We start from the raw sequence: 27,990 nt of genomic DNA, 5'->3' as shown, positions 1-27,990 counted from the left end.
AATGCAGCCCCTGAACCATACAGAATTGAAGCTGCAGAGTTATTTGCTGAGCAATTAAACTCCATTCCTTGTGTACAACCAATAGTTGTAGCTCCAAGTGTATACCCTGAGAACATACCAGATGAAAATCCTCCTCCTATTGCAGCTCCTGACAATTATTTTCACTTGTTAGAAGAGGCACTCTCCGCTAATTTGCCTCCTCAAGACATTCAGCAAGGGGGAGGAAACATCGACGAGGCCCATTCCTCCTCCTCGGATCCCGCCCCTCAGAATGAACTTAGAACGAGGCGCCGCAATCATTTCAACAATTTGGAAATGAGGAAAACATTTACAGTTCCCTCTAGAGAATCTCCTGATCTCTCACAATTTTATCAAGATGTGATAGGAATTCTCAGGGAGATGGCTGAGGAGGTCAGGCGGGAGGTTCATCGTGGTGATGTGATAGAGTTGGAGGTGAGAGGTGAAAATGTACAAAATTACATTCAGGTAGTGATGGATGATGATGATGACGGTGAAGCTATACTATATATATATATATATATATATATATATAGCGGCGGATGAGAGATTGAGATTGAGATATCTTTAATTTCATTCCTATAACTTCATATGATGTCACATCACATGTCTGTGTGTGCGTGCCTGCGTGTGTGTGTGTGTGTGTGTGGACAGGGGTCAAAGATCAAGGGGGGGGGGGGGTTAAACAAAGTTCAAGGGGGCGTGGTACCTGTCAAAATCTAGTTTGACGAAAGGTGTCACCCTATTCTCTCTGATGTTACATTCCAACAAATAAAAGGCAACATCAGACTCAAGAAACGTTAGTTGTCTCTCCTACGGACTCCTGAAGTCACAACGTGAACAGTTTGTATGTAACTACAGACTCTTTCACGTTATTCTGAGTTTCGGCAGGTTGGATCCACGTGCCTGGGTGTGTGTTCAGTGTGGTAATGGTGGGAAAACATACGTGTGAATTCCTGGAACACACTTCATCTTTTCAAAGAGAGATGAAAGAAATGCTGAATGAGAGTTACATTCAGTTACAGAAAACAGTGCAGGAAGTGATGTCATGTTTGTTTAAGAAACTGATTTAAAGGCTTATCTAACTACTAGTTTGGAACGCTCTCAGGTAGGATTTCACAGTTCTACACAGTTAAATATTAGCAGCTTTTCCTGCGACAGTTTCAGGGTAAACAGGAGGAATACGGTGTTTAGAATACAGAGTATAGCATCAAAATGTATTTCATTGGCTGATGCAGCGCCTTGCTGGACAGCGACTTGTGTTGCTTGTCTTGCTGGCTGTGTGACTGTGTTGGCACCTCTGCAGCGTCAATCTACTGAATGAGGGTTGTGTTTTTCACACAGGGCTCCGGCTGGTCTGAACGTGGCCTAACTCGCTGCGTGTGGGCTTAACTCTCTCAGCAGAGATAAAGAGCAGGGCGCAGCCTGTCTACCACACAGTGGATCCTGGGACCGGCCCAAACGGGACCAGTAAGGAATTTGACCAAAGAAAAACAAAGACAACAAAACAAAAAGATTAAAAAGACCCCATACAATTTTTATGACAGATTTACTTGACAACAGTTTAAGAGATAAAGGTCACAGAGATACAACCGGTATATTTGACAGAGAGCTAATGCTGGTTTTCCTAGCTGTCAGGAAGGATCTTGTGAGGGTATTTTGGAATATAAAACAGCACATTTTACACAGGATTTTAAACACTTCTATGTTTACCTGAGATGAAGTGAAATTATAAAAACACTGAAACACAAAGTGAATATCCTTATCTTCTCCTAAGTCACAATGCTTTGTCTATTGCTGTTGTGTTTGTGCATCAGTTTGGCAGTGATACGGTCTCGTGCTGTGTCCTCAGACACGCTGGTAATGGCTGGTATTGACAGGGCCTGCCTTTTGATATGTGACAAACCGATGAACCACTCTCTAAAGATTACCACCTCACTGTCGCAATAAGAAAACAGGTTCTGTTTCAAACGTTTGGTCACAAACCTGTAAACACACAGTATTTTCGAAGGTTAAGGGGAAGGTTCCAACTCTCAACAACAAGGAAATTAAAAGGAAATCCGAAATCCCTGTGAATACAGAGTGCAGCAAAGAAAATTCCACAAATATGTATAACAATAACTGTTTCTAAATAAAATCAGATAGATTGATTGACTGGTCCATGTGGCATTTTAAGGATAATTCTGTGTTATCACTGAGTTATTGTCTCTTAGACTCCATCTCTACTAGGCAGCCTAAAGAAGTCCTTACTAGATATGATCAATCAGTCTTTACCAACAGGCTCCGTACCTCAGTCCTTTAAAGTAGCAGGAACTAAGCCTCTTCTTTAAAAGCCTACTCTTGAATCACGTGTATTAGCCAATTATAGACCTTTATCACTGTGAATAAAGACTGATTGATTGATTGAGTCAAAATTCTGTAGTTTGGGCCCAGTTACAATAAACCTGCGGCCACCAGGTCCTTTGGCCTGAGATCTCGGAGAACATGTGTGACCAAAGCATGGCTAACTCCTCGAGTGGCGGCCCTACCAGCCAGCTGAGCCTTTCTCTTTCCACTGCAGGGACACAACAGAGGTCAAACTCATGTGACTTCTTGTACGGTCTAATCTCGTGGTGAGGTGGGCGTTCAGGTTGAAAACACCTTCATTTTACTTACTTGAACATGTTGAGTGCCATGTTATTTAATATAGATTCATAGTATTATGTATATCATAGTTCTAAAAAAACTAAATCCATATTGTAATACACCAGAATTATCCTTTCAATGAACATGTCGCTGGCTTAATAATTAGTGCTATTTTACCACAAGATTAAGAGGAGTGTCAGTGTGGTGTGAGTTCTGACGTTTTCTGTCTGATGCTACAGCAGTGGCAGCTTTGTGATTCTTAGATCCAGAAAAAGATGGAGACGGCTGTGTTGAGGTTGAAACACTAGAGCACATAGCTGATCCCAGAACCCATGTTCACTTAAAAGTCAGACTGTACAGACGCACCATGCTGTGTTGGTTGATCAAAATCAGCTGTACGTAAACTTTACACCATCTGAAAATGCTTTGGGAGAAAATTCAGCTTGGGGACAAAAGATCAGATGCACAGAAAAGCAGAGCTTTCCCCTGTGTGCAGATACCACTGTTGGAAATGTGTTTTAGGTGTGCATATTAGTTTTACTTGAGTTGATAAAGAACATTGTCTTCAGATCTGTACTTGGCCCTCTCCAGAATCTGAGAATCACAAGTGTGTCATCCAGAAATAAAACTGGTTTGGGGGTTTTTTTTGAGAGCATTTGTACCTAATGTTTAACTATCTGGGTGTGAACACATGCGGTGAATCCTTCAGCAGCGCTCTTGTGGGACCTGCCTGCTGATCACATATGCTCTGGGTGGCTTTGCAGGCAGGGGATCATCTCCTGGACTGGCTTCCCCTCAAAACAAATCTGATAGACAGCTGTGAACAGAGGGAACCTGGAGAGAGGATGGACAGAGTCAGACAAGCCTAAGGGGAGGAGAGGGAGCAGCAGACATTAGAAGCATGAAGAAGCATGCCAGAGCACCGATGGCTGCTGCTTTAAACCTCCTCTTTATATATCAAGGTGATCACATCGTTATCAGTGTTATATTTCAAAGGTCACACTATGGCTGCAACTAATAATTCTTTTCATTATCAATTAACCTGTTCATTCTTTATAGATTAATCAACGTATTGTTTAGTCGATAAAATGTCAAAAAAGTACAAATTTGTCCATCACTTTATTATCTGGCCAACAGTTCAAAACGCATGCAGACATTCAGTTAATGATGTAAAACAGAAGAGCCAATCAGAGTTTGGACTATTAATTAGTTAAATATCAAAATTGTCAACATCATTTTTACATCATTATTTCAGCACTGATCCACACAAGCACAGCTTAGGAAAAGGCAAATATATAAAAACAGCCGTTGTTGTACTGTGATGTACTGTTATTTATGATAAATGTTATATGGCAAATGTTTTCTAGATAGATTTTAGATCCTGTCCAGTCCTAATTGTGATGGACTTCTATATTACAGCACAATTCTTAAAAGGACACTAACATTTTGGGAAATAAGAGTGAGTTGAGAGGATTGGTATGTTTGTGTGTTCAGTATGAAGCAAGAGCTGGGAGATGGATGCTGAAGGAGGGGGGAAACAGCTGATCTGGCTCTGTCCAAAGTTCATAAAAACACCCACCAGCACCTCGAAAGCTCACTGATTAACATGCTGAATCTGCTTTGCAACTACAGACCTTTATCCAGTCTTCCTTTTCTTTCTAAGATCCTCGAGAAAGCAGTAGGCAGGAAGCCGTATCATTTGAAATACCAAGAGACAAGAGCAGCAAAGCTGAACAAAGCTCAAGTCCACACATTTGTCACTTCCAGGTTGGACTATTGTAACTCATTATTATCAGGCTGCTCCAATAAGTCCTTAAAGACTCTCCAGCTGGTCCAGAACGCTGCTGCTCCTGTTCTGATGAGAACTAAGAGAAGAGACCACATTTCTCCTGTACTGGCTTCTCTTCATTGGCTTCCAGTAAAATGTAGAATAGAGTTTAAAATCCTTCTCCTCACCTACAAGGTTCTTAATGTTCAGGCTCCATCATATCTTAAAGAACTCATAGTACCGTACTACCCCACTAGAGCACTGTGCTCCCAGACTGCAGGTCTACTGGTGGTTCCTAAAGTCCTCTAAAGTAGTGATGGAGCCAGAGCTTTCAGCTATCAGGCTCCTCTCCTGTGGAACCTCCTTCCAGTCTGGGTTCGGGGGGCAGACACCCTGAGGTAACATTTTGATTATGAACTGGTGCTATATAAATAAAGATTGATTGATTGATTTTGTTTCATGTGCACACAAACAACAATGCAATGTGCTTTCAGATGAATACCCGTCTGAATATCTATTGCTAAGTGTAGACATTGCTGTAGTAATGATCTAAAATGATACACATCACCCTCACAGACCAAAAGACACAAAAGTAAGGCTGGGGCAGACAGGTATGGAGAGACACACAGAGAGACTGTTGTATACGTACTTGTCCACTAGGCCCTTCTGTTTGAGGATGTGGTAGACCTCGGCTGAGGTGGCAGGACCCTGGAGCTTCTGACCATTCAACATCTCCTTCTCCAGCTCCTCAATGCTCTGAGAGTAGGTGGGCCAAGCACATAGTCATATTTATTTCAAACTTGAAAATTCCTCCAGTTTCACTGTGGACACACAGTAATGTGCAAAAGTTTTAGGCAGGTGTGAAAAAATGCTTTAAAGCCAGAATGCTTTCAAAACCTAAAATTTAATTTTTCATTTATATCAATTTACAAAATGCAAAGTGAGCGAACAGAAGACAAATCTGAATCCACCATCACTTCCAGGACTGCTTGTTCTTCTTTACGCTGAAGATAGTTCCTGATGACACTGGCTGTATGTTTGGGGTCGCTGTCCTGCTGCAGGATAAATTTGGGGCCAATCAGACGCCTCCCTGATTGTATTGCATGATGGGTAAGTATCTGCCTGTATTAACTCTGACCAAACCCCAGCTCCATCTGCAGAAATGAAGGCCCAAACTTGTGAGGAAGCTCCACCAGCTTCCCTGCTGCCTGCAGATACTCGTTATTGTTCTGCTCTCCAGCCCTTCAGAGAACAAACTGCCTTCTACAGCCAAATATGTCAAGTTTTGACTCATCAGTCCAGAACACCTGCTGCCATTTTTGAGTCATTGAGTGTTTCCACATTAGAGGTTTGGCTTTTCGGCCACAATTCTCCCATGAAGACGTCCTGGACGTCTTCTGATTTCAGAGGGGACTAAACACAATGCGTCTTTCAGCTGCACTGAACTCTTTCAGCTTCCCGCTGCGTCTACAGTCCTAAACGTTACCCGTTTCTTTGTGCTTCTTCAAAAGAGCTTGAACATGTTGAAACCCCAGTCTGCTCTGAAACCTCTGCCTGGGGGAGACCTTGCTGATGCAGTAGAACCACCTGGTGTCTTGTTGCTGTGCTCAGTCTGAACATGATGATGCAAGTGTTGCTGAAGAACTGATGCTGTTTGGAAGGCGAAGAGTGGTCGCACCAAACAGTGATTTGATTTAGACGTTTTTTCTCTTTGCATTCGTAAAAAGATAAAAAAAAAACAATTACAATTTATATTTTTGAAAAATTCTTACTTTACAGTATTTCTTCACACTTGCCCAACGTACCACACTGTATTTGAACAGTAACAGCAGAGAAAATGGGGATGGTGCACCTACCTTCCCTGTTTTAGAGAAGGCCTCTGCCACTCTGCGGTTGCGGCCGCCATAGCATGTAGTGATGAGGTCGGCCACACCGCAGCTTTCTAGAAAGGTTGCCGTGGAAACAGTGCCATTCTTAGAGAAGAGTTTAGCGAAAGCTATCATCTCCATCAGCCCCAGACGGATCACAGCTGCCTTGGTGTTGTCGCCACACTTCAACCCATCGCAGAAGCCTGCACCCACTGCAACAATGTTCTGATCCACACAGAGAGACAAAGAGTACACATTCATATACAGCAACGACAATCACCTGAATGCATCAGTAGCTTCACAGTGACCTAGACGGGGGTCTGGTTGACATACTGATGCTCTGGTTTAGGGTGACTAGAACATGAGCTTATCATTATCAGATTCTGCCATGCTCATAAAGAGACATTATGCAATTTTTTTATCTCAAAGGGGGCTAAAAAGCTGAAAAATACATTCACACAGTTTAGAAAGTGTTTATGGCTGACATGTGTCGGAGCAGTGTTTCTGCTTTTATCCCTAGTTTGGTCCACCAGCTCCTAAAAAGAATGACCTGACTCTTGTTAGTCTCTCATGGCTGAGGAACATCACGTCAAGATATCTAGCTGATGTCCATCAAACTATCCGTGGAAGCTTCATTCCTTTTATCATGCAGCCAAAATGCCAGTGAGCGGGTCAGAAACCTGGATTATATCGAAAGTAAAAAGGTTAATATTACAAACCGATTCCGATTCAATGGATGATCACAACATTCGATAGGTAGACTGCCAGAGTTCTTACCGGCACAAGAGAACAGCACCACTTTACACCAATACTAATGTTTCTGACCTGCTCACTGACTACACTCCCATCAGACCTCACACCTTCAGACTGAGGCTTTCTGGAGTTTCCCAGAATAAGATCAGGAGCTCTCTGTGTCCAATGAATAATTTCAGGCCCCCCCTACATACAAGTAGGCTTCAGAAAAAGTCCTGGAAGATACTAGAGTGGTCGTCACAGTCGCCTGACTTGAATCCCATAGATGGGTGAGATATGAAGAAGGTGGTTGCAGCACACAAACCCAAGAACATCAGAGAGCTGGAGGCTGTTGTCCATGAGGAATGGGCTCAGATTCCTCAGGAACGCTGTCAGAACCTGGTTCCTTTCTAAAGTACCTACAATGCACATTGCACATTTGTATATTCAATGTCTGGGCTGCAGAATCACCTCTTAATTGAAACTTGGCGGGAAAGGAAAAATCTCAGACTCGTGCTGTGTATGTGAGTGTGGTGGTGTCATGGTGTGTGTACCTTCAGAGCTCCACAAAGCTCCACTGTGTCAGCATCGTCTACCACTGTGATTCTGAAGTTTGGAGTCTGCAGCAGCTCTTTGAACAGCAGACCATTCTCCACAATCCTACTGCCTGCACACACACACACACACACACACACACACACACATAAACACTTATATGCAAACTGAACTGGAGCAAAATGTGTAATACTGCATCTGAAATGAAGTATAAGAGTACACATACAAGTATCACACAGTACAGTACATGACTAAATCTCATGATACTTTCCATCTTAGGGTTTTTATATTGCAGTGCTCAGTGACGTGTGCGTACACACTTTTCACTTTCCCAGATTTAGTAAGTCATTAATTCAGTTTCTTCCTTCACTTTTCCAAAACTGCAAAACACTGGACTCTTTAGCTTCTATTCTTTACATTGTTGCTGTTACAATATTGGATAATTGATGTACTTTAAAGCCAGAATGTTATCAGACGATGTTATCTTAACACAGAAATATCAGTATGAGCATAGATGTCGAACTACAAATGTTAAGAAATGTTCACATTACATATGCTATATACAGTGAATACCTTTCTGTTGGACACTGCATGAGCTCTTTGAAACAGACACGTGTATCTTTCTTACCGATGGTGGTTTCGCAGAACTTCTCAGCTGCTACTTCGTTGGCAATGTTTGCTCCCATGAGGACGCTGACGTCAATCCCCATCTTCTCTCGAATGATGTCAGAGATGAGCTTCAGGCCCTCGGGACCCTCATCTATCCCCTGACGGACGCAGACAAGGCGTATGAGGAACATGTGACAGACAGACAGACAGAGATAAAGGACAAACAGATGATCCTCAGTGTGCAGCGGGCAGAATGACACGTGCACCTGAATACTGAGTTCATGTCAGGCAGACTTGCATCTTACATTCTAAACTCCAGAAGTCATATTTATATTTTCACATGATGATGAAGACATCAGCAGAGGGCAGAACATTTCATTTCACACTTTCATCTCTTCCACTAAATCCTCCTGTGCAGGCACAGTGATGCACGATCACAACACAGATGTGGTGAAAGATTGAAAAGTTTCGGTCATACCTAAAGATCAAGGACTCACACACACACTGGAATGTCTAATACGTTTTTGAAGTCAGAATGAGAAAAACATTTTGCTAAGTGAAAAAACTGAAGATCAGGTGCTTTGAAGAAATGGCTGGTGTTTAAAGGCTTATAGAAAAGAGACACTGAGACATTAACGGTCCACAAACCAGTGGGTGATAAATCCATTACACTGTCTATGTGCCAGATGCAAGTTCATATTCAATGAGATGATGCTTTCATTCTGAAAAATTAGTTTCATTCAAAACTGTAAGAGAACCTGGAGAGAAATGTATTTCCTCCAACATGTACACACACTATTTGTCAGGTTTGTTTGGCTGTGTGTGAACTGGGCTGCAGTGGAAATTTAGATTCCTGTAAAAACGAGCCCCAGGGCAGATTTCACTGAGGCCCTGTGACAAAACCATGAAACCGATTCAGATGAGAACATGTGCAATAGTAGAACATTATTTTGTGAAGTATTGTCGAAGTCTGAAAAATAATTTTAGTATGTGTGAAGATTCCCTTCTTGTTTCTGAGACTATGTCTTGATTTTGCAGTGAAACACAAAGGTATTAGTGGTTAAATCTATGGTCACATTGTGCCAAAAAATCTAAAGAGAATTTACCTGTAAGTTTCAGAAATCAGAAAATCATAATTGATATTCAGTTAGCCTTAAGACCAATTCATCATTAGCCAGAGTGGATATGTATTTCAAATATCAGTAAATCAATTATTCAATTCAAAAAGACCATCTCATGCTTGATGACATCCTTCCAAGGACAAATGTTATGTTACTTTTGCTATTCATGTGTTGGGCTTTCAAATTCAGAAATACACATTGTTCTTGATATCTAGCAATCTGTCTGCTAGATAGATGCTGTTAGTTCTAATTCTTCACAAACACAAAAAGGAAAAAAGGATCCATAATGTAATTTTGAACATGGAAAATACATGGTTACTAGTACAAGTGGGTCAGGGTCATCCACAGCTGGCACTGTGACTAGTCCAAGTGGGTCAGGGTCATCCACAGCTGGCACTCTGACTAGTACAAGTGCACTTTCAGATATCTACTATTAGAATTATTATGACCCACACACAGACTTCTCACTCCATGGGTGAGTTAAAGGTACAGACAGGAGCATCCTGGCTGCAGTCTGGCTGTCGTGCACTTGCCTTTCTTATAAAGTTTCATGAGCAAACATTTCTTTTATTCGCTTCAGTCATTATTTTATTCATTTCACCACAAGTTTTTTTAACAGACTGGTGTAGGTATTCATTTTAAAAATGATATACATCCTGTTTTCCTAATGAACCATAGGGCATTGTTTTACAAGCTCACGGCTGATGTTATTTTTCATTAAGTAGTTAATTTAACATGTTATATAGAGCCTGTTAGTTTACATGTTAGCACTATAGCATGTTATAGTTACATGCTAGTTGTTTCTAATTCTGCTTTTCTCTCCTTTAGGTCAAGCGAGCTCTGCAAAAACACTTCTCCATCCAGCTCGACTAACTGTCACTTCCATAGTGAACACTGAACACTGTGAAACAGTGAAACCATGATATTGTTACCATACCGTACCATGCCATGGTTCAATGATGAGGAGGAAGCTTCCTTACCTTGATGAGTGTGATTCCCAGAGCTCTGGTGGAGACGCAGCCCACCATCTCATCGCAGAGCTTCCTGATGAACTGGTGAGGGACAACAAACACCAGCAGGTCGGCTCCTGCTGCAGCATCACAAAGCTTGGGGACCGCCACCTGTGGGACAAAGGAGAGGAAATCTAGATCAAAACCAAGCGTGTGCTGTGCTTTGAATAATCTCAGTACTGTAAGGTCATGGTAAGCACTAAATAGTATTGCCTAGTTAAAGGGGTCTCACAATGTCTATCTTCAGGGTCATACTTTGATTTTACATGGTTCAGTGTCTCTCTCTCTCTCTCTCTCTCTCTCTCTCTCATACGGGACAGTTCTTCTACTTTTCGGCCTCGGCATCAATCACAGGATTTTGTCGGGCCCAGAAAGACGTCTGCCACCACTGTATCCACCTCCACCTCCACCTCCACCACTGTATCCACCTCCACCTCCACCGCTGTATCCACCTCCACCTCCGTATCCACCTCCACCTCCACCACTGTATCCACCTCCACCACTGTATCCAGTTCCTTTAATGCATCCGTGCAGCAGGCACTGACCACCATGTTACTGCAACAGCTCTGCAATGCTCCCAAACTGTGGAGCCTTGTTAGCACAAGGTTAGCTGCACTTCTACAGTGAATCTGACCACAAGAACCGCGTCTGAACCACAAACTTCACTACTGCATGTTCAAGTAGGAAACTGATTGGGGAGAAATTAACAACAGCAGCAGTCAAGATTACGTTGTTTTTTACGCTTGCCTCAGGTAAACACTGCCTTAATTATAACTCTGTTTGTTTGTTCATCTAAGAAGGGACAATGCACATCAACTGACATCATGTAACATCATATAAATGTGCCAGATTCTGCTCACTGTCAGGTCCAGACTTGTATCTGTATATGTTTACATACTATAATGTTCAATAAAACACATTGTTTTTCTCATACTGTGCTGAAATCAGGTCGGCCACACGTCCCCGCCCCTTTCTGGGGGAAAGCAAACAACACTCATCGTAGACTTTAGTGTAAAATAACCGTCCAAAGCAACGGCGACAGAAAACCACCTGAATGAAATGACTTCATGAACGACTTGAAGACCTGTCAAGCATAGATACATCCACTGTGCTTGACCTAAAAACACAGACAGATTTTATCAACTTAATGACATAATGTAAAAAAATGAAACTTGAACAACTTATGATAAACTCAAAGGGTTTCTTTAGATCAAGGTAGACCGATTTAACAGGGCATCTCACAGACACACGATCAAATGGGAAACTTGTGTTTATCCTGCTGTCGCCCAAGTTAACAACACTTGAGGAAGACATATATACATCAATGTGCAAATGCAGAATAATTAGATTTGAAAGAGAGAGAGAGACATCAGGCTGAGGTCCCTGTGTGGTATAAAATATTTTAGGTGTATGTATAATGCCAACAGAGATGATTTTAGTACTGATTAAGATGTGTAACACAATGACTTAGTATGACATAAAGTGTGCTGATCAACTGTAACCCAGACTATTTTGAAGGAAATGGATTGTTATGCTGTAAATTCTATTTCACATATTGGTATGAACGTAGAAATTTGATCATGAAAGTAATAAAAATGTAGGAAAAAAAAGAGCAACGTGCAGGTTAATTTTATACTTAACCTTGTCTGAAAATGACAATTTTACAGGGTATTGCAGGATTTAACATGTTTCACACGACATAAGGGCCGAATTTCAGAAGACAAACTAGGTGTTTTCACATTGAACTGTTGCTTCATCAACATCTCAATGACTAGATTTCAATAATGATGTTGAATGCTGTTATTTTTACATCCTCCTTGTCAGAGTTGTTGCTTTAAGGAGACACCAGCTCACACTGGAGCCTCACACTGCTTCAAACTAAACCGATGATGGCTAAAACCACTTACCACGTTCTCTGGCAGTTTGTATCCCGGCAGGTACTTGACGTTTTCATGCTCCGTGTTGATGATGTCAGTGAGTTTCCTGCCATTAATATTCTCTTCAAACACCCACATCTTCACTGTGGTGGCAAAACGCTGCAGTGACATGGCATTGTTTCCAATTATCCTGGCAATGGCTGAGCCCCTGCAACCAAAGCAGAGGTCAGGAGGTCAGCTGGCTTCCACTCGCCAAAGATTTATTCAACAAGTAACTAATGCTGAAAGTTAGTTCAAGCAAATGATTAGTAAGATGTGACAGCATTCCTCCCTACACAGGAGATGTATTGTTCATATGACAGCATGATGGATTACATGGATGCTAGTGGTCAGCAAGAGCTTCCCCTGTTTCCTTCCTTTCTGTGTGAAGTCCTCATGTTCTCCCCATGTCCAAAGACAGTAAGTGAGACATATGGATGAGTTTGTCTGTTTATGGTCGTTAGCCCTGCGACAGTCACATGGTCTCTCAGCAACCCAAAGTAGGACAGGCTACAGGCCTTACCACCAAAACAAAAAAAGCAGCCGAGGACACTGATTTAAAGCTTGGTAATGATGTGATCTCCATCTACTGACAAAGACAGCGACATGTGTGTTACATTAAGCTTATCTGTCAAAAGACTATTCACAAGCTCAAGAATCAACTTTGATTTGGTCTCTGTGTTGTGTCTCTCTCTCTCTCTCTCTAACCTCTAACACAGACCCTGACAGAAAGCCCCCCCCCCCCCTCTGAGCCTGGGTCTGTTCCAGGTTTCTTCCTGTTAAAGGGGAGTTCTTCCTCCACTGTGTCCTAATCTAATATCTGATGCTGCTCATGTGGGGATTCTTGAATCCTTAATGTTGAATTCCTGAATCGTTGGGTCTCTCTCTAATTAAAGAGTTTGGTCTAGACCTGCTCTTTATGGAAAGAGTCTTGAGATAACACTGTTGTGAATTGGCGCTATATAAATAAAGATTGATTGATTGATTGATGGTAGAGATACTTTATATTGATTCAAATACACAGTCACTTTCCAGTTCGGAGTCCACCTAGCTAAGACTAATTCAGCCTAATCCACCGGCCCTGCACTACATTCTCCTTCATGAAACTTCTAATGTTCAGCTTGTGTTCAAAATGATTTGGGGAGGTGGTGGTGCTGGTGGTGCTGCTGAAGCATCACACAGGGAGATGTTTCTACTGTTTTGTCCATCAGTTCTATCACTGAGGCTGAATAACAGCATTACAGTTCAAGAGCACCACAAAGTGCCTCCTTCAAAATGATCAGCAAGTTGAATCAACACCTTTGTGAAACTTGTTCACCACAAACTGAACATGAGACCTTCATGGAGGAGGGTTTTCTGCAGGACAGCCAGGCTGCATCAGTCTGAGCAGTGGAGCTGGTAAAGTGCCAACTGATGCTGATTATCCCTGGAAACCTCCATGACCACCCTCCTTCAACCCGAGCCCCCCCCCCCCCCGGTCCTCTGAGCTCTCACCTGACGTCCATCTGCAGGTAGAGACATTAGAATCGAGAGGCTCTTCCTGAGCTTTACCCCCCCCCAGCAGCAGCAGCAGCAGCAGCACAGCGCGTGTGCACACGTGCAACATCACAACAAGTAGCAGCATTAAACCCTGCTCCTCGCCACCCCCTTCACCCCCCTCCCCCCCCCCTCCCCGTGCAGCACGCTCACCAGTTTCCGGAGCCCACTATGCACACTTTGAGCGGAGAGGCCATCGGCTCGGTCCAGCTGCCCTGACTCCTTCTAACGGGACCACCAGAGGAACCCTGAAGACACGCCGCTGCGGGGGGGCACAGAGCAGGGACGCTGCAGAATGCGCGTCTGCTTCTGATGACGCCATCGAAGGTGCCGCGCACGAGCCTGTCGGGAGTTGTGGTTTTGCTGTGTGTGACGTCAAGCCACCGGATGACTTACAGGGGTAAGCTGGTGAATCACTGAGTGTCACCTGTAGTAAACAAGGTTTATCAGACACATTCAGCACACTGTTCACTGAATTCATCCATTCCTTTACCTCCTCAGTCCCTTTTCTTAGAAAGAAAGAAATAACTTGAAATTGGTATTGAGTCTTAGGCTTCTTGTAGTCAGGTGGCACATGTTGATCTTCATGGTCTTGCAGTCTTTGGGTGACTGCTACCAATTCCTGTCTGGGCCGTATTCATGTATTGGGCCATTTGCCTTGTCATCTTGCCTTGTCATCAAATTAGAAGTCAACCAAAATAAAACATGAAGAATTCTTTGAAGTTAAAAAACGTGTAAGTTTAATGAAATAAACCAAAAGAAAATGCAAATTGGATAAAGAAATCTCACTTATGTTGGGTTTTTTTTAAAGAAGAAAATTCAAAACAGGTGGTAAGTTTCTGTCTTCCCCTTTAAGATTATTATTCAATTTCATAATCCTCTGACAAACAACTAAGAAAGGAGAAAGAAAACAAAATCATCTTTGGAAGAAGTAAAAGTTTTTTCCTTTAATAGACTATCCACTACAGTATATGGAGATGCCGCTACCCAGTTATTCATTTACCTATATTTCTTTTGAGCAACTTTTTTTTGTTGTTGTTATTTTTGTGTCCTTTTTCCAAAGAAAAAAAAATTAACATTTACCTATTTTTTTCCAAGAGGTAGATCAACAAAACAATTACATGGTTACAGGTATCGTGCCCCTTGATTCAGGAGGTGAAATTCACGGAATTTCCCTTGGGGATTAATTCTTCCCCACACCTCTCTGTAGCTAATGGTTCTGGGCAGGACCTCAGGCCTTTGGGAAGAACCCTTTTGGAACTCTTATTTAGCAGTCTTTGTACCCCCACTCTAAGGTGCACAGAGACCCACCCTTTAAAAAGAATCTCATGGTTCATCAGTGCACCACCTTGCCACATTGTAAAACACAGTATTGAACAATACTATGAGAGAGAGACACATAAATGTCTAGGCCAGATTTCACGGAGTTCCATCCAGCTTTTGGGACACTGGGGCCACTAAAGGATCCACTGGGGATCATGAAAGTTTTTGTGTCAATCCATAAGGACCACCTCACTATTTCAATCCATTAAGGTAGCAAGCATAACCACCTGAGTAATGGAGCAGGTGGAGCAGCTGCACCCCCAAATGTGTGTTTTTGCACCCCAAATTTTTGATCAGATAACTTCGCTATTTTTGAATATTTTAGCAGGTTTGGATCAAAACTAGTTCTATCTGGCCGTGCCATATGTAGACGCAAAGTCGGCCGCATTTACTCAGTTTCAACTCATTATCAATCAATAAATCTTTATACATGGCACCAATTCATAAGAAATGTTATCACAAGACATAAAGAGCAGGTCTAGACCAAACTCTTTAATTTAGAGACGACTCAAGAATTCAAAATTAAGGATTCAAGAATCCTCACACGAGTAAGAATCAGTTTCACGTTTAGAAAGTACAACTTTCCAGATGAATATGAATTTCATATAAAATTTTCAATAAGTCTGTCCTCTGGTTCTTTTCCTGAGAGTTTTAAGTATGCTAATGTTCACCCACTGCTAAAGAAACCTAATTTGGATCCCCAGTCCTTAAGCAATTATAGACCTACTTCTAAATTGTCTTTTTTATCCAACATGCTGGGAAAGGTAATCTCTTTTGAGTTGACTGAGTTGAGTTGATTGCTTTAATGTCCAAACCCTGAATGTTCACTGGTATGATGATGGACTTTTTCGATTATCATCTCCTTCATCTTGCTGGCATTGATGTGAAGCTGGTTGAGCTCACACGAGGTGACAAAGTCGTTGATGACCTCCCTGTATCCCACTTTGTTTTCCCCAGATACACATCCATCCATGGCTGTATCATCAGAGAACTTCTGGATGTGACAGTTTAGAGTGTTGTGTCAGAAGTCTGAGGTGTACAGGATGAAGAGAAAGGGACACACAGCAGCGTGCTCACGAGGATGATCCTCTCCATGTTATTCATCAGGTGAGAGGTCAGGGTATTGATTGGGGGGTGCGATGTTTTTCATGGCAGCGACACAAAGCCCTGCCTGAACCAAGTTCATCAGCACCAGCAGGTCTGCCAGCTGATCTTCAGAGCCACAGGAGCACAGCAACAAGTTAGCATTGAGCTGCTAATCAGCAAGGAACAAAGGAGCGACCGGATTCCTCCAGCCTGCAACCAGGACAGCAAGGACAGAAAGAAAAGAAGAAAGCAGCACACTGAAGGACCTTCTTCTTCTCTTTTGAGGACTGGTAACAAACTCTTGCTGGGCATATATAGCAGAGCATTACTGAGGGCTGTGGTTCAGAGGTAACAAATACAAATACAGTTCCTCACCAATTACAGAGGAGTTGCATATATCACCAGTCCCACTGCCCGACTTTTCCATCCATGTTTACAGTGCCAAAATATCGCTGGCTAATGCAGGTATACGCCCAGGATGTCCTCAGTAGGCTAGATGAAGTGAAGGCCTCCATCACTTCACTCTTTGGCCGGGTCCTTAAGATGGACTCAACCAAGAAGAATGTGAGGAAGCTGGCAGGTCAGGCGTGGTCTACAGCTGCGTGGGCCACCGACATTGGCAATGAACATGGGCACGTCATCATGTCTGTACTCACAGCAAGTGAGGGCTGTGGCCTGATGAAGATGGCAGAGGGTCTTGTGAGGCATCACAAGGATGCTGGGGTACCACCCCCAGAGATTCTTTATATGGACCGCGACTGCTGTGCATGAAGATCCGGTTGGATTTCTGGCACTTTATGAGGAGGTTTGCCACCGGATGTACAACTGATTCTCATGCTCTTTACAGCAGCTTCATGGCCCAACTCACCTGCTGCATCTTTGTGTGGGATGAGAGTGACCTGCAGCGACTCAGAGCAGCCAAGCAGGTGGAGCTGGAAGCAAGCCACATGTGTCCCACAGAAGCAGATGTGACGCGCCACACCACCAAGGCAGAGATGCTGCTTCACTGCAGGAGGACTGTGCGGGAATGCAGCGATATGAAAGTCAATCTGAAGGAGTTGATTGTGGCATATGAAGGAGAGAAAGGCTGCTATACTCTTGGTGTACCCCTGATTAACTATGGAAGGCCCAGCAAAAACACATTCCCTGCCTCCAGGACCATCCAGGTTTCCAGCTGTACACGCAGACAGGGACACTGAAGAAGGGTGGTCATGTACTTCCATCGTACCGGTGTGCCAGAGGTTTGACTTCACTGGAGAATTTTCATTTGCACATGAATAGATTCATCCCAGGTAAAGAGTGCAGCTGTTGTAATAGAGTAATATTTATTACATGTTTTGATATATTTGCATATATGGAATAACAATGCAAAATCTTTATATTTTTCAGGAACCCTGGCAAGTGACACCCTTTTTCAGGCATATCTGGTTGATGGTCTTGCCAGATGGAATGAGGACAGGACAATAACCTCCTCTGTCTGAGCCCCAACCTCTCCTGCCTACCTCCCAATCTCCAGACCTGCAGGAGCTTTGATGACAGATGTGCCTTACACCACCCAGCACTATCATAAAAAGGAAAGGCAGGAGGAGGAGGAGCAGGGTGGCACGAAAAAGAGGAAGTATATGACACCCTTATCTGCAAGCAGTGTCAGAGAGAGCGGGACCCTGCCACCCACCAACTGTATTTTGGTAATTGGTACTGCCAGGCAACAGTCACCATGACTCAGTCTGAGTGGAGGGCTGCTCTTGAGACCCGGGGTTATGGAAAAAAGAAGGATGCTCCCACCTAATTCATGCATATCATATCATATAGTATTATATATTATTATATCTATTCTATTCTAGTAATATTAACATTGGCAATAATCTATGCTATGTTATTCCATTATATTAAATAATATTATATTAAATATTAGGTATTTGGTCTGTAAACAAAGTATTGGACAAATTGAAATGTTTTCGACATTTTCATGATATATATATATATATATATATACACACAATAGATATATAGATCCAAACAACCCCTTGTAAACAGCTGCTGTCCCTCTATAACTTGTCCTAAACAACAGTGTTGGTCTCAACAGTCTTGCACAATATAGTGTAAACAGCACTGCTTTTAAGTGAGTTATGTGTTTGACTTTTTCTGTCAGGGGTATGTTTGTAAGAATGGATTGATTTTGAAGAGCTGACTCTTTTAAATCAAACATAAAATAGTGAGCCTGGTCTCTTGCTGCTCTTGCCTGGTAACTTTAGCTGCCAGATTTCCCTCTTCAGTGAGCCTGTTGTCTGTGATAGAATATACATTTAAAAATGAATGGTAATAAATTCCTTTAATCAGAGTCCCATAGGTCCAGTGCGATTCTCTGGCTCCTCCTACAAAGGTAATCAACCAATGAGAATTTTTCTGCTTCTAGAGCCGCTCTAACACTGACATGGTTTGTCAAAGTAAAACTCCAACATTAGACACTAAATAATGTAATGTATTCCAACCTGTCCATGCACTGTTCCTCCAACTGCTGCATCTATGGTAAATGGTCTGTATTTGCACTGCACCTTTCTACCTTTGCCTTTTGACTACTACTACTTTTACATCACATCCTCACCCCCTTTTTTGTGCATTTAGGTATGTAAAGCAGTTGACTTAAGAAATGGTCCTAAAATATAATAATCAGTACTATTTTGATCTTCAGCATATTACTTCAGCTTATTACTGAAGTGATTTGAAAAATCCATCAAGGTCACGCTGGAGCCACACTCCATTTTAGTTCATATTCATTGGGAATGTCTTTCAGTGGACGTGTTGCACTGTCATCATGTAGCTTTGACCTGCCAAATAGAGGACCTTGTCCACCATATAGTCAACAAACCTGTGCAACACTTGACAGTAGACAGTATTCTATAGGGGTGATGTGCCCTTAGAGGCTCTGTATTTGTTTAGAATAAAGATCTCTTATCAAACCTGCTGTCTGGATTGTTGAGTCCTCCATGACTGTACTGGCTCACCACGTGTTAGTAAAGAGGGGGGCACTCCACATGAGTACAGTCTGGTGTCGCATGTTTTTTCTCCTCCCCTCTCTCTCCTCTTGTTTTCCTCCCCACTTTCCCCCCCACTGAAAATGGAATTTCCCCTCGGGGATTAATAAAGTATTTTGATTGATTGAATTGATTTATAATAGAGAAAGGTGAAAGAAGCTATCAGATCCTTTACATAGGTCAAACTAACATAGTAGAACTAACAGGCAAAAGAGCAATGTAAACATTCTCCATTACAAGTAAAGTTTACTTAAAGTAAAAAATACTCAAAAGTTCCTCTAATGCAGAATGAGTCTATTCATAGTGTTGTGCTTGTTATCTCAAGTATGTAATAGACAGTTAACACACTACACATGTGTCACTAGAGCTGAACACCTGTGGAGCAGGGGAAGACATTACCTCATAACTGCTCAATGCACAACATCCCAGGGAACAGGACAGGACAACATGCACTCCATCACCAGTGTGAGGGAACTGTTCAGCAGTATATTAGTGTGTATGTGCTGCCATCTGGTGAGCAAAGTGAAAAAGCACTTTTGGGAAGAAAACCAGGAGAGAAAACAGCCTCACATCAGAATCACTTCCAAACACTGAAAGTGTTCAAACGTTTCTCCCACAGCAACATTTGCTGTTCATTAGTTAAGCAAACTTTACCTACATGTGTACTGCAGCTTCATTAACAATGGATACCCGATAAAAGATTGGTTACTTCCAGTTTTTCTCACTTGTTAACACACTGAGGAACACTCAGCACAATCTCATGTACCAGCTCCCAAACTACAAGCACACTTTTTTAAATAACACTACACTCACTTCTTTACATTTGGCTCAATCTTCATGAATCAAATCTCTTGTGTTCACATGAAACACACTGCGAATCAAAGTGTCACATTTCCTACTACCATGCTGGCTCTTCACATGGGTGACCACATGTTGCAGTTAGTTTTTCACCCAGTAACATTTTCAAAGCCAACTCATAAGCCAGTGACATTTCACAAAGCACAGCAACATTTAAGAAATCACAACATGTCAGAATGCTTGGAGGTGGAGGGCAAAGAACGTGAAAGGCCACTAAATAAAACCAAGGGGAATACACAGGCTGATGTGTCAGGTCTAAACATGAAGCATGAGCTGTCCTCACTGTCTAATGTCTCATTGAGTCAAAACTCCTCGTGGCTCAATTATGTTATTGTTAAGCCTGCGTGACCCTGAACAGGATAAACAGTTTATTATTATATGGGCAGACTTTGTCACTAGACAGGGAAGACTGTTGAAGTCATAATCAAACATTAACAACACCATTCCAAACATGGATAAATCATGAGATAATAATGAATCGCCTCATATTCTGTATGCTATGAAGTCACAATAGATTCATCCCATTCCATAGCTGAGCAAACAGAAATGTCTTTTTATACACAACAGATTGGGTTTCTTGCATTAGGTGGTACAGTGTATCTAACGTGCAACACACACTGGCAGCATCACATCTGCATGTATATGTTGACACCTGCAGCTGTTAGGTTCAGTAAAGGAAGTTTAGGAAGCCAAAGGTGAGTTGAAAACAGGGTGTTATTGAGAGAAAGTGAGTATGGCTGATGAGAAGATTCCTAGCAGTGGGAGACAGGGCAGGCGGTGAGAAACAGGTTGAGGCTGGAGATCTGGGAGTCCTGACAGCGAGCAGAAGGAACAGATGACAAAGACCCGGAGAGAGGTGTGCGTGGCTGGTGGAGACCTGGAGCACAGGAAAGTAAAGGTACGTTTCTCAGGAAAATCGCACAAGACCACGAGGAAACTGGAGACTGTAGCATCGATACCACTGGAGGATGACTGACAAACTGGCAGTGAGTGTGGTCTCGGACTGGGGTGAAATACTGTGGGTGTGCAGCTGAATGCTTTGCAGGTGTGTGATCTTCTGGCAGCTCCGCACACACACAAGACACAGAGGAGAGGGGAAAACAGAAAAACAATGGGGAAAGAAGGGAGACGAGACAGTAGCATGCCTTAGATACACAAAAAGCAGTACAGAAGCTGGACTGAGCTGATCCATAGAGCAAATGTAATAAAACTGCTGCTTTCCTAAAAAGTTTAACTGTGTCAAAAGCAGGTAAAAAAGAACATAAAGGGGTTTGTTAGTGCTTGTCCTCTGTGTTTGAGTGTGTGTGTGTGTGTGTGTGTGTGTGTGTGTGCACTATGTGTATCTATGTGTATGGCTCAATGCTGTTGGCTCAACACATGAGGCAAACCATGTATTGTGAATATGAATAGGGCACAGTGACAGTGCAGGGAATTAGCATGAGAATGGTGTGTGAATGCTGGAAGGCCAGTACTTCATTTCTGTCACTCTACAACTCATGCTCACCACCCAGCCATCCGGTCCTCCACACATTCAACTGTGGCTCAACTTGGCTCACCATCTCTGTGATTGTTGCCTTCCTTAAGCTGCTCCTAATCTCCCTCACCTCAACCCTCCTTGTCCTCATCTTCCTCAGTGACAACATGGAGACAAACCACACCTTCTTGTACTTTGCATATGGCAGCAACCTGCTGAAGGAGCGGCTCCAGCTCAAGAACCCCTCTGCGACAATACACTGTGTGGCCAGGCTGAAGGTACAGTCTGATGGAAGAGCAGGAGCATCAAAATTCGGACCCATATTAACTCTGTACACTTCTAACTTCTTTCGCTTTCTCCTTGTCAGGACTATGAATTGGTGTTTGGGAACCATAAAGGCCTTGCCAGTGACCGGTGGCATGGAGGCGTGGCCACCATAGAGCACAGCCCAGGGGACGAGGTGTGGGGTGTGGTGTGGAGGATGAACATGTCTGATCTGGAGTCTCTAGACAGGTAAAGTATTCATTTGTTATTTTTTCAATGTCCTCTCCTGGATTGCCTTGAATGTTTTCCTGTCAACCTTACACACTACTGTGTGTGTGTTTCCATGTGCGTGCATGTGTGCACACGCTCAGTCAAGAGAATGTGACGTTAGGTGCGTACAGTCCTGTGGAGCTATCAGTGAAGACAAAAGGCCAGGAGCTCAACTGTCGTACCTACATAATGAACAGCTGTGTGTATGCCCCACCATCACCACAATACCTGCAGGTAAGACTGCTTTCACTGCATTCTTGCGTGTGGGCTCAGAGCACCTAAATGAAATGCTGGAGGAGTGATTCTAGGCAGTTGTGAATGTTTTTTGCTCTAGTCTTATGTTTCTATGGACACTGTTGACTAGCTGTTAGAGCAGGTCCAACATGATGGCCATGAACCTCTTTTAGAATCATAAATACAAAAAAGTAACTCTATGTAGCTTTATGAACAACATCAACTGTCAACTTTGTATCAGGTCAGGGGCATCAACACCTATTCACTCCTACCCTCTACCCATCTACCCCTCTGTGAAGCATCTGGAATAGGGAGCAGTCTGCTCATACCCCTCGTCACCTGACTGTGATTAACAGGTCAAAAAAGCCCGGACACTCCCCCTCTACCATGCTATGTTTAACACACAGGTTGTGAGCTTGAATACCAGATGGTTCTCTTGCACATGTGAGAGCTCCCAACATGCCTGAGAGAAAAACAGCATGCAGAGGGGAACCGTGCAGTTTTGTGGTCACAGCTTTGTCTTCTATAGTGTGTTTGCAAGAGTCCACTATATTGTTCCCTTGTTATTACTAGGTTCAAATTTACTGTGATCTTTGAATCCTGACATACTGTAGCTCCTATGGCTGTAACAACATAGTGTCCAGTCCAGTCGGGAGTTGGAAAGCCTATTTATCCAATGCTCAGCATCCCTGCCCAGATCCAAACTACACACAATATGCAAGACAGCTATACAAGACTATGTTATAATATAGAAACATATAAGTACAAATAAAAATGAGATTATAATAATGATTGTAAAGTGTGAGTAGTGTAGAAGCAGCAGTAGCAGTTTTTGGGTCCCTGGGGATGTTTATGTATACAGAACATGTATGCAGCAGGTATGTATAAATGTCATGGATAGAGAGGAGAGAGTTCCAAATGAAGGACTCTGTCTTTACTATGCTTTTTAGGATCTTCCAATCTAAGCTGTTGTAGTTACCATACCAGACAGTGATTCAGCTGGTCAGGACTCTAACGCACACAGCTGAGGTCATCATCACCAAGAAACTGTTGACGAGAAGCAACCTGTCTGAAGTGCAGGTTCTTCTGCAAGTTTTTCGCAACGCAGCTCCTCCTGCACCGCTGCCAGCACATGTGCAAAAAATACAAATCATGCAGCTCAATCAGGATGGAGTTGCTTTGGCTTTTCTCAGATGTTGTCCCAATGGCTTTCATGCAAATCGCAAAAGAATCTGGAAAAATGTCTCCATAGGAATGAATGGGAAATCATTGTGAAGAGTGCTCAGATCCAACCCACCTTGAGACCACACTGCATTGACATAAACAGGTGCATAGCCTTGGGACTATTTGATAGCATGGTTCTCATACAGAGTTTGTATTCTATGCATATAGTGTGCATTGCATTTGGTTAGAGCAGCAGTTATATATTGATTGATAGTAATAATAATGTGGCAGGAGCAGGGGGTCAAACTGCTGTTAAATTTATCTTATTTACAACTTCCTGGAGGTCAATTTCCCGCAGGTGGTGTTGTAAATAAGATAAATTTAACTATCGAGTTCACACAGGGTTCTTAAAGCACTGGGTGAGAGACAAGTTCCATTAAAACAGCATAAGTTAAGTTAAAATAAACGCAAAAACACTAAACTAAAATGAAGTTAAAATAAAGATTTGATATAATACTACAAAGATGATTAAAGTCAACACTCAGGCAGGGACATGAGAATAGGGCTGGGGCTTACCAAGTCAACCGGCAACCCAAAAAGGGTGAGGGGCCCATAAACTAACCACCTGTGACCCTTCAACCCAATACAAAAAAAGGGGGCGTGAAGGCACGCAACTTCCGGGGGAATTGGACTGCCGGCCGAGGCCCACAGCACCTGTCCCAACAGAGAAAAGGAGGTTAAAAACATGCCATGGTGTGCTGGATACTGTTGCAGACACAACTCAAAAGTAGAACATTAACACAGTGCAAATAAGCAAAATAAATAACAAAAGGCGAACAACAAAATTAAAGTTTATAATCAATATAAATTATATAAATGATTAAGGCAACAAATACAAAAAGAACAGAAAATCTGGCATACTGCATCTTAGTCTCTAAAAAGGCAAAACAACAGGATTAACTTGTGCTAAATGTAGAACGGTTTAGGGAAATGTAAAGTCATACATACAGTATGTCACAGAGCACTGGAGGGTGAGAGCCACAACATACTATATTGCTACTCAACACAATCCTTCCCCATAAGCTGGTATGGAAGTTAGGCCCCCTGAGCTGAAACAGCTCCGTTTAAAACTGGATCCTGGACTATTTCTCAGAGATGTCCCAGACAGTACGCATCAGGAACATCACCTGCGCCACCTGAAGCCAAAGAAACACCTGGATAAACCAAAAGCCTGCGTTCAGATTTCATGACTGGTACAGGGCGAAACTCATTAATGAAGGACACTGTTGACTTTTTGGCATTGTAATGATAGTGACAAAAAGGGGCAACCGCCTGGCTCATAGGGAAGTTGAGGATGTCGCTGAGCACATCTGCCAGCTGGTCTGCATGCTCCCTAAGCACAGTCCAGCAGCCTTGCAAAGGGAGTGGAAGGCACAAATAAAATTAAATCTAAATTTAATCTAAAGTAGATAAACAGAATTGTGCGAACGATCTTCTCCACATTTATTGCATTAGTTTGATTTGTTGGATAACTGTTGAATAATTATTAAACGGCTGCCTTTAAAATATTGATTAACAGTTCATATTCATTCTATTTTTATAAAACACTCACGCAAAGTAACACATTACCTCCAGCCCATCACTGCCTGTGAGTAGGACATAGTGACTCAGGTCCTCTGGACCTCTAGCCTCACTTTTAGCTCTAAAAGGTTTTGTGAATTACTAAAATTCGTAGACCAAAAACGTTCAAGTTAGCTTGTCTGTTGGGACTGTTGTGAAATTGGGACTCAGCTCTTATTCTTAGGGCTGGGCTATTCTTTGAGTTTATTGTAATTCAGCCAATTAGTAGCCGATGTCCCCATAATGTAAATCATTAAATTATATGGTGAGGATGTTATGGTTAGGGTAAAGTTAAGGGTAGGATAGGGGTTAGGTTTATGGCGGTGGAAGTGGAATATTAGTCAGTGTGTATACATTTTTCTATTAATTTTTCTGTCCTTATTGGGACCATTTCCAGTATAAACACCAACCTTGTCCGGACCATTAGTACTAATGGGGACCAACAGCCAGTCCTAATAAGGCAAATTGTCATTTCTGAGGTCCTGGTTAAGGTGAGTGGTAAGGTGTGATTTGAGGTTAGGTTTAGGTTAGGGTTGGGTTAGGGTTAAGGTTAGGCATGAATTGGGTTAGACTGTCTGAATTTAGGCAATAAATCAAATTCTATGCAAGGACCTTACAAGGACAGCTCTACAAATCATCAACAGTGAGCGAGGGAGAGATTTTTGGAATTTGTGACTGCTACTGTTTATTAGGAAATCAGGACCTTAGTTTAACGACAGTCAATACATTTAGCTTTATCAACCACTGCAGGTGATTGTGATGGGAGCAGAGCAGAACGGCTTGCCAAAGGGGTACCAGGAAAAGCTGAAAGCAATCAAGACCAACATGTATGAGGGCCCTCTACCCATGATGGCTGAACTCGAGCAAGCCAGAAGAAGAGCCAAAGAGAGGGACAACATCCATTCTGATGCCTGATAACCCAGCAGAGTCCAGGTCCACTTTGTCTACAGGAGAGTCTTTGTAACAGTGTCTTCCACCCAATACAAGTCCAGCTTAACCAGCTGCTTCATGCCTAACTTGGCTAATTGTAATTCCAGCAGCCTGGTCTATGAGTCTGAGTGACTTACAGAACCGAAAGAACACAGCTTTGATGGGTCTTCAGTCTAAATTCCATACCTTATGGAAATAAACGAAATGAAGGTGACTATAATTTGTCATGAAGGAAACATGCAAGACACAAATATGTTTCACTATTGCTCTATGAAATGTAATATTTACGATGCTACTTGTTATTCCCACATAGCCAACTGTAACATGATTTGAAATATACATTAATTAAACTCAGTCAACTCAGACACAACTTCTACTTTGTCATTTCACCTAACTTAACAAAACCCTAAACAGAAATTGAAATGTCTGCATATTAGCAGCAAACTTATAGTGAACATCTTTAACAGATGATCTTTGGGCAGTTTCTGCCCTTATTAGATAGTGATAGTGGAGAGAATTAATATTTCTTTAAATATTTCATTTTGACAGGAGAGGTGGATGGAAGCTATTTTTTGACCTTATCAGTGAAATTGTTTTCTCTCTGGTGAAAAAAATCCAACAAACCACCTTAAACTCTTAAACTTTTTTTATTCGATGCAACCAAGTATAACGTATTGTGTTAAGTGTGAGAGTTGTAGGAAGTGTTAAGTGTTCAGATTCTGCCAATTTGGTGTATTTTCACTCATCTCCTCACTGTACCCTGTACCCATTCAGGCAATTACCACTTTTCTGTGTGCAAAAAAAAAGGTGGACAAACAAAGGTACAATATATAAATATAAAAAAATAAAGTGAGTAGTGAGAAGTCAGCATCCATTATGATCAGTCTACAACCTTGCCCCTGAGTGGGTGGACGTCCTAGGTCCAAAGGTCCAGCTCATACCAGGGAAGATGCTGATCATTCTCCTCCTCTTGAGGTCAGCAGGCACATGTTACAGACCAACTGTCAGTCACAGGCAGTTTGATGTAAGATCTTTTAAGTCTTCTGTAAAGCCCATGCTAATTTGATCCATGAAGACTCAATCTGTTCCATATACAGTAACAAGTCTTTGATCCCCCCCCCGTTTCCCTTTTTATGATTCTATTAGACCATTGTTGGAGGGAGCCTAACATTCCAAATTTCCATTGCCAATGACTGCTTCAGTTTAATTATTGGGACTTGAAAACTTGGAAACATGAACAGTACCAGTCAAAAGTTGGGACACCCTTTTTCTTTATTTTTATTATTTCCTATGTTTGTTATGACTCAGGTCATAATGTGCATTTGGATGTGACTGTGTTTCTGCTGCGTTTCCTCCCTACCTGAGGATGGTGCTGCTCACCCTATTCCATGGTTTTTCCAGTGTGCTGAGTTTCAGGTGTACTGATGGTGCCTTCTTTAACTCTAACTTTATTAACCTCTGTTGTGAACATTGTGTATGTAGACTAAAAGACTGGTTAATGTAGGGGTGAGAAGGCTTTTCTTTAGGTTCCCTTTTCCCCTGTGTTTTGTTAGGGAGACAGGTAAGAGCCCTGCATTTTCTTTTCTGAAGTTCAGATAGTGATGTTTTCACAGATTGTTTTGTTGTTTGTTTATTGTTTTGGCAATTTCTTTGCTGACTTTTGTCTCTTGAATGGAGAAGCAGCTTAAGGAATATTAATGAGGCTCTATTCACAATGAATGGAATTGAAAAGTTGAGTAATAACCAGAAAATATGACACATGGGATATTTCAATGTTTGAATGGATTACAAAAAAATAGGAGTTGAAAAATTATTGTGACACTTGAAGAAAGTTGAATAGTTTGAATAGTCTTAAAATCATCCAAAAGTTGTAAAACTGCTGTAAACTGCTTGAAGAAAGTTTGCATGAAGAAATAGCTGAAGGCCTATGAAGAGTTGGAAACATGATAAAGTAATATGAATCGTATTTAACAG

The 27,990-nt window shown here is 42.2% G+C and overlaps 2 protein-coding genes across 2 annotated transcripts; one reads left to right on the top strand and one right to left on the bottom strand.

Moving 5' to 3' along the window:
- Positions 1–1,550: 1,550 nt before the first annotated feature.
- Positions 1,551–14,023, bottom strand: gpd1l (glycerol-3-phosphate dehydrogenase 1 like). Its single transcript, XM_070835118.1, has 8 exons — positions 13,912–14,023; positions 12,214–12,391; positions 10,277–10,417; positions 8,195–8,333; positions 7,566–7,678; positions 6,268–6,504; positions 5,061–5,167; positions 1,551–3,477 (listed from the first exon to the last, which is right to left on the bottom strand). The coding sequence occupies exons 1-8, from the start codon at positions 13,953–13,955 to the stop codon at positions 3,381–3,383; spliced, it is 1,056 nt and encodes a 351-aa protein (XP_070691219.1). The 5' UTR covers positions 13,956–14,023; the 3' UTR covers positions 1,551–3,380.
- A 6,673-nt stretch (positions 14,024–20,696) lies between these two features.
- Positions 20,697–26,001, top strand: ggctb (gamma-glutamylcyclotransferase b). Its single transcript, XM_070834922.1, has 5 exons — positions 20,697–20,725; positions 21,695–21,812; positions 21,902–22,047; positions 22,170–22,302; positions 25,837–26,001. Exons 1-5 carry the CDS (start codon positions 20,697–20,699, stop codon positions 25,999–26,001), a joined length of 591 nt encoding a protein of 196 aa, XP_070691023.1.
- Positions 26,002–27,990: the final 1,989 nt, after the last annotated feature.

Source organism: Pempheris klunzingeri, chromosome 8 (assembly GCF_042242105.1).
Source record: "Pempheris klunzingeri isolate RE-2024b chromosome 8, fPemKlu1.hap1, whole genome shotgun sequence".
In the NCBI taxonomy this organism is placed as follows: Eukaryota; Metazoa; Chordata; class Actinopteri; order Acropomatiformes; family Pempheridae; genus Pempheris; species Pempheris klunzingeri.
Note: the sequence above shows the minus strand (reverse complement) of the source record. Positions and strands in the feature narration are given on the sequence as shown.

Bases quoted from the DNA above. Each gene is read 5' to 3' on its own strand.
- gpd1l (XM_070835118.1), bottom strand. From the start codon at position 13,955: ATGGCCTCTCCGCTCAAAGTGTGCATAGTGGGCTCCGGAAACTG. The intron at 6,505-7,565 runs GTACACACACCA...TGTGTGGATCAG, and splicing joins AGCTTTGTGGAGCTCTGAAG to AACATTGTTGCAGTGGGTGC. The intron at 3,478-5,060 runs GTACGTATACAA...TCCTCTCTCCAG, and splicing joins CAGAAGGGCCTAGTGGACAA to GTTCCCTCTGTTCACAGCTG.
- ggctb (XM_070834922.1), top strand. From the start codon at position 20,697: ATGTATATGTTGACACCTGCAGCTGTTAG. The intron at 22,048-22,169 runs GTAAAGTATTCA...GCACACGCTCAG, and splicing joins GATCTGGAGTCTCTAGACAG to TCAAGAGAATGTGACGTTAG. The intron at 22,303-25,836 runs GTAAGACTGCTT...CAACCACTGCAG, and splicing joins CATCACCACAATACCTGCAG to GTGATTGTGATGGGAGCAGA.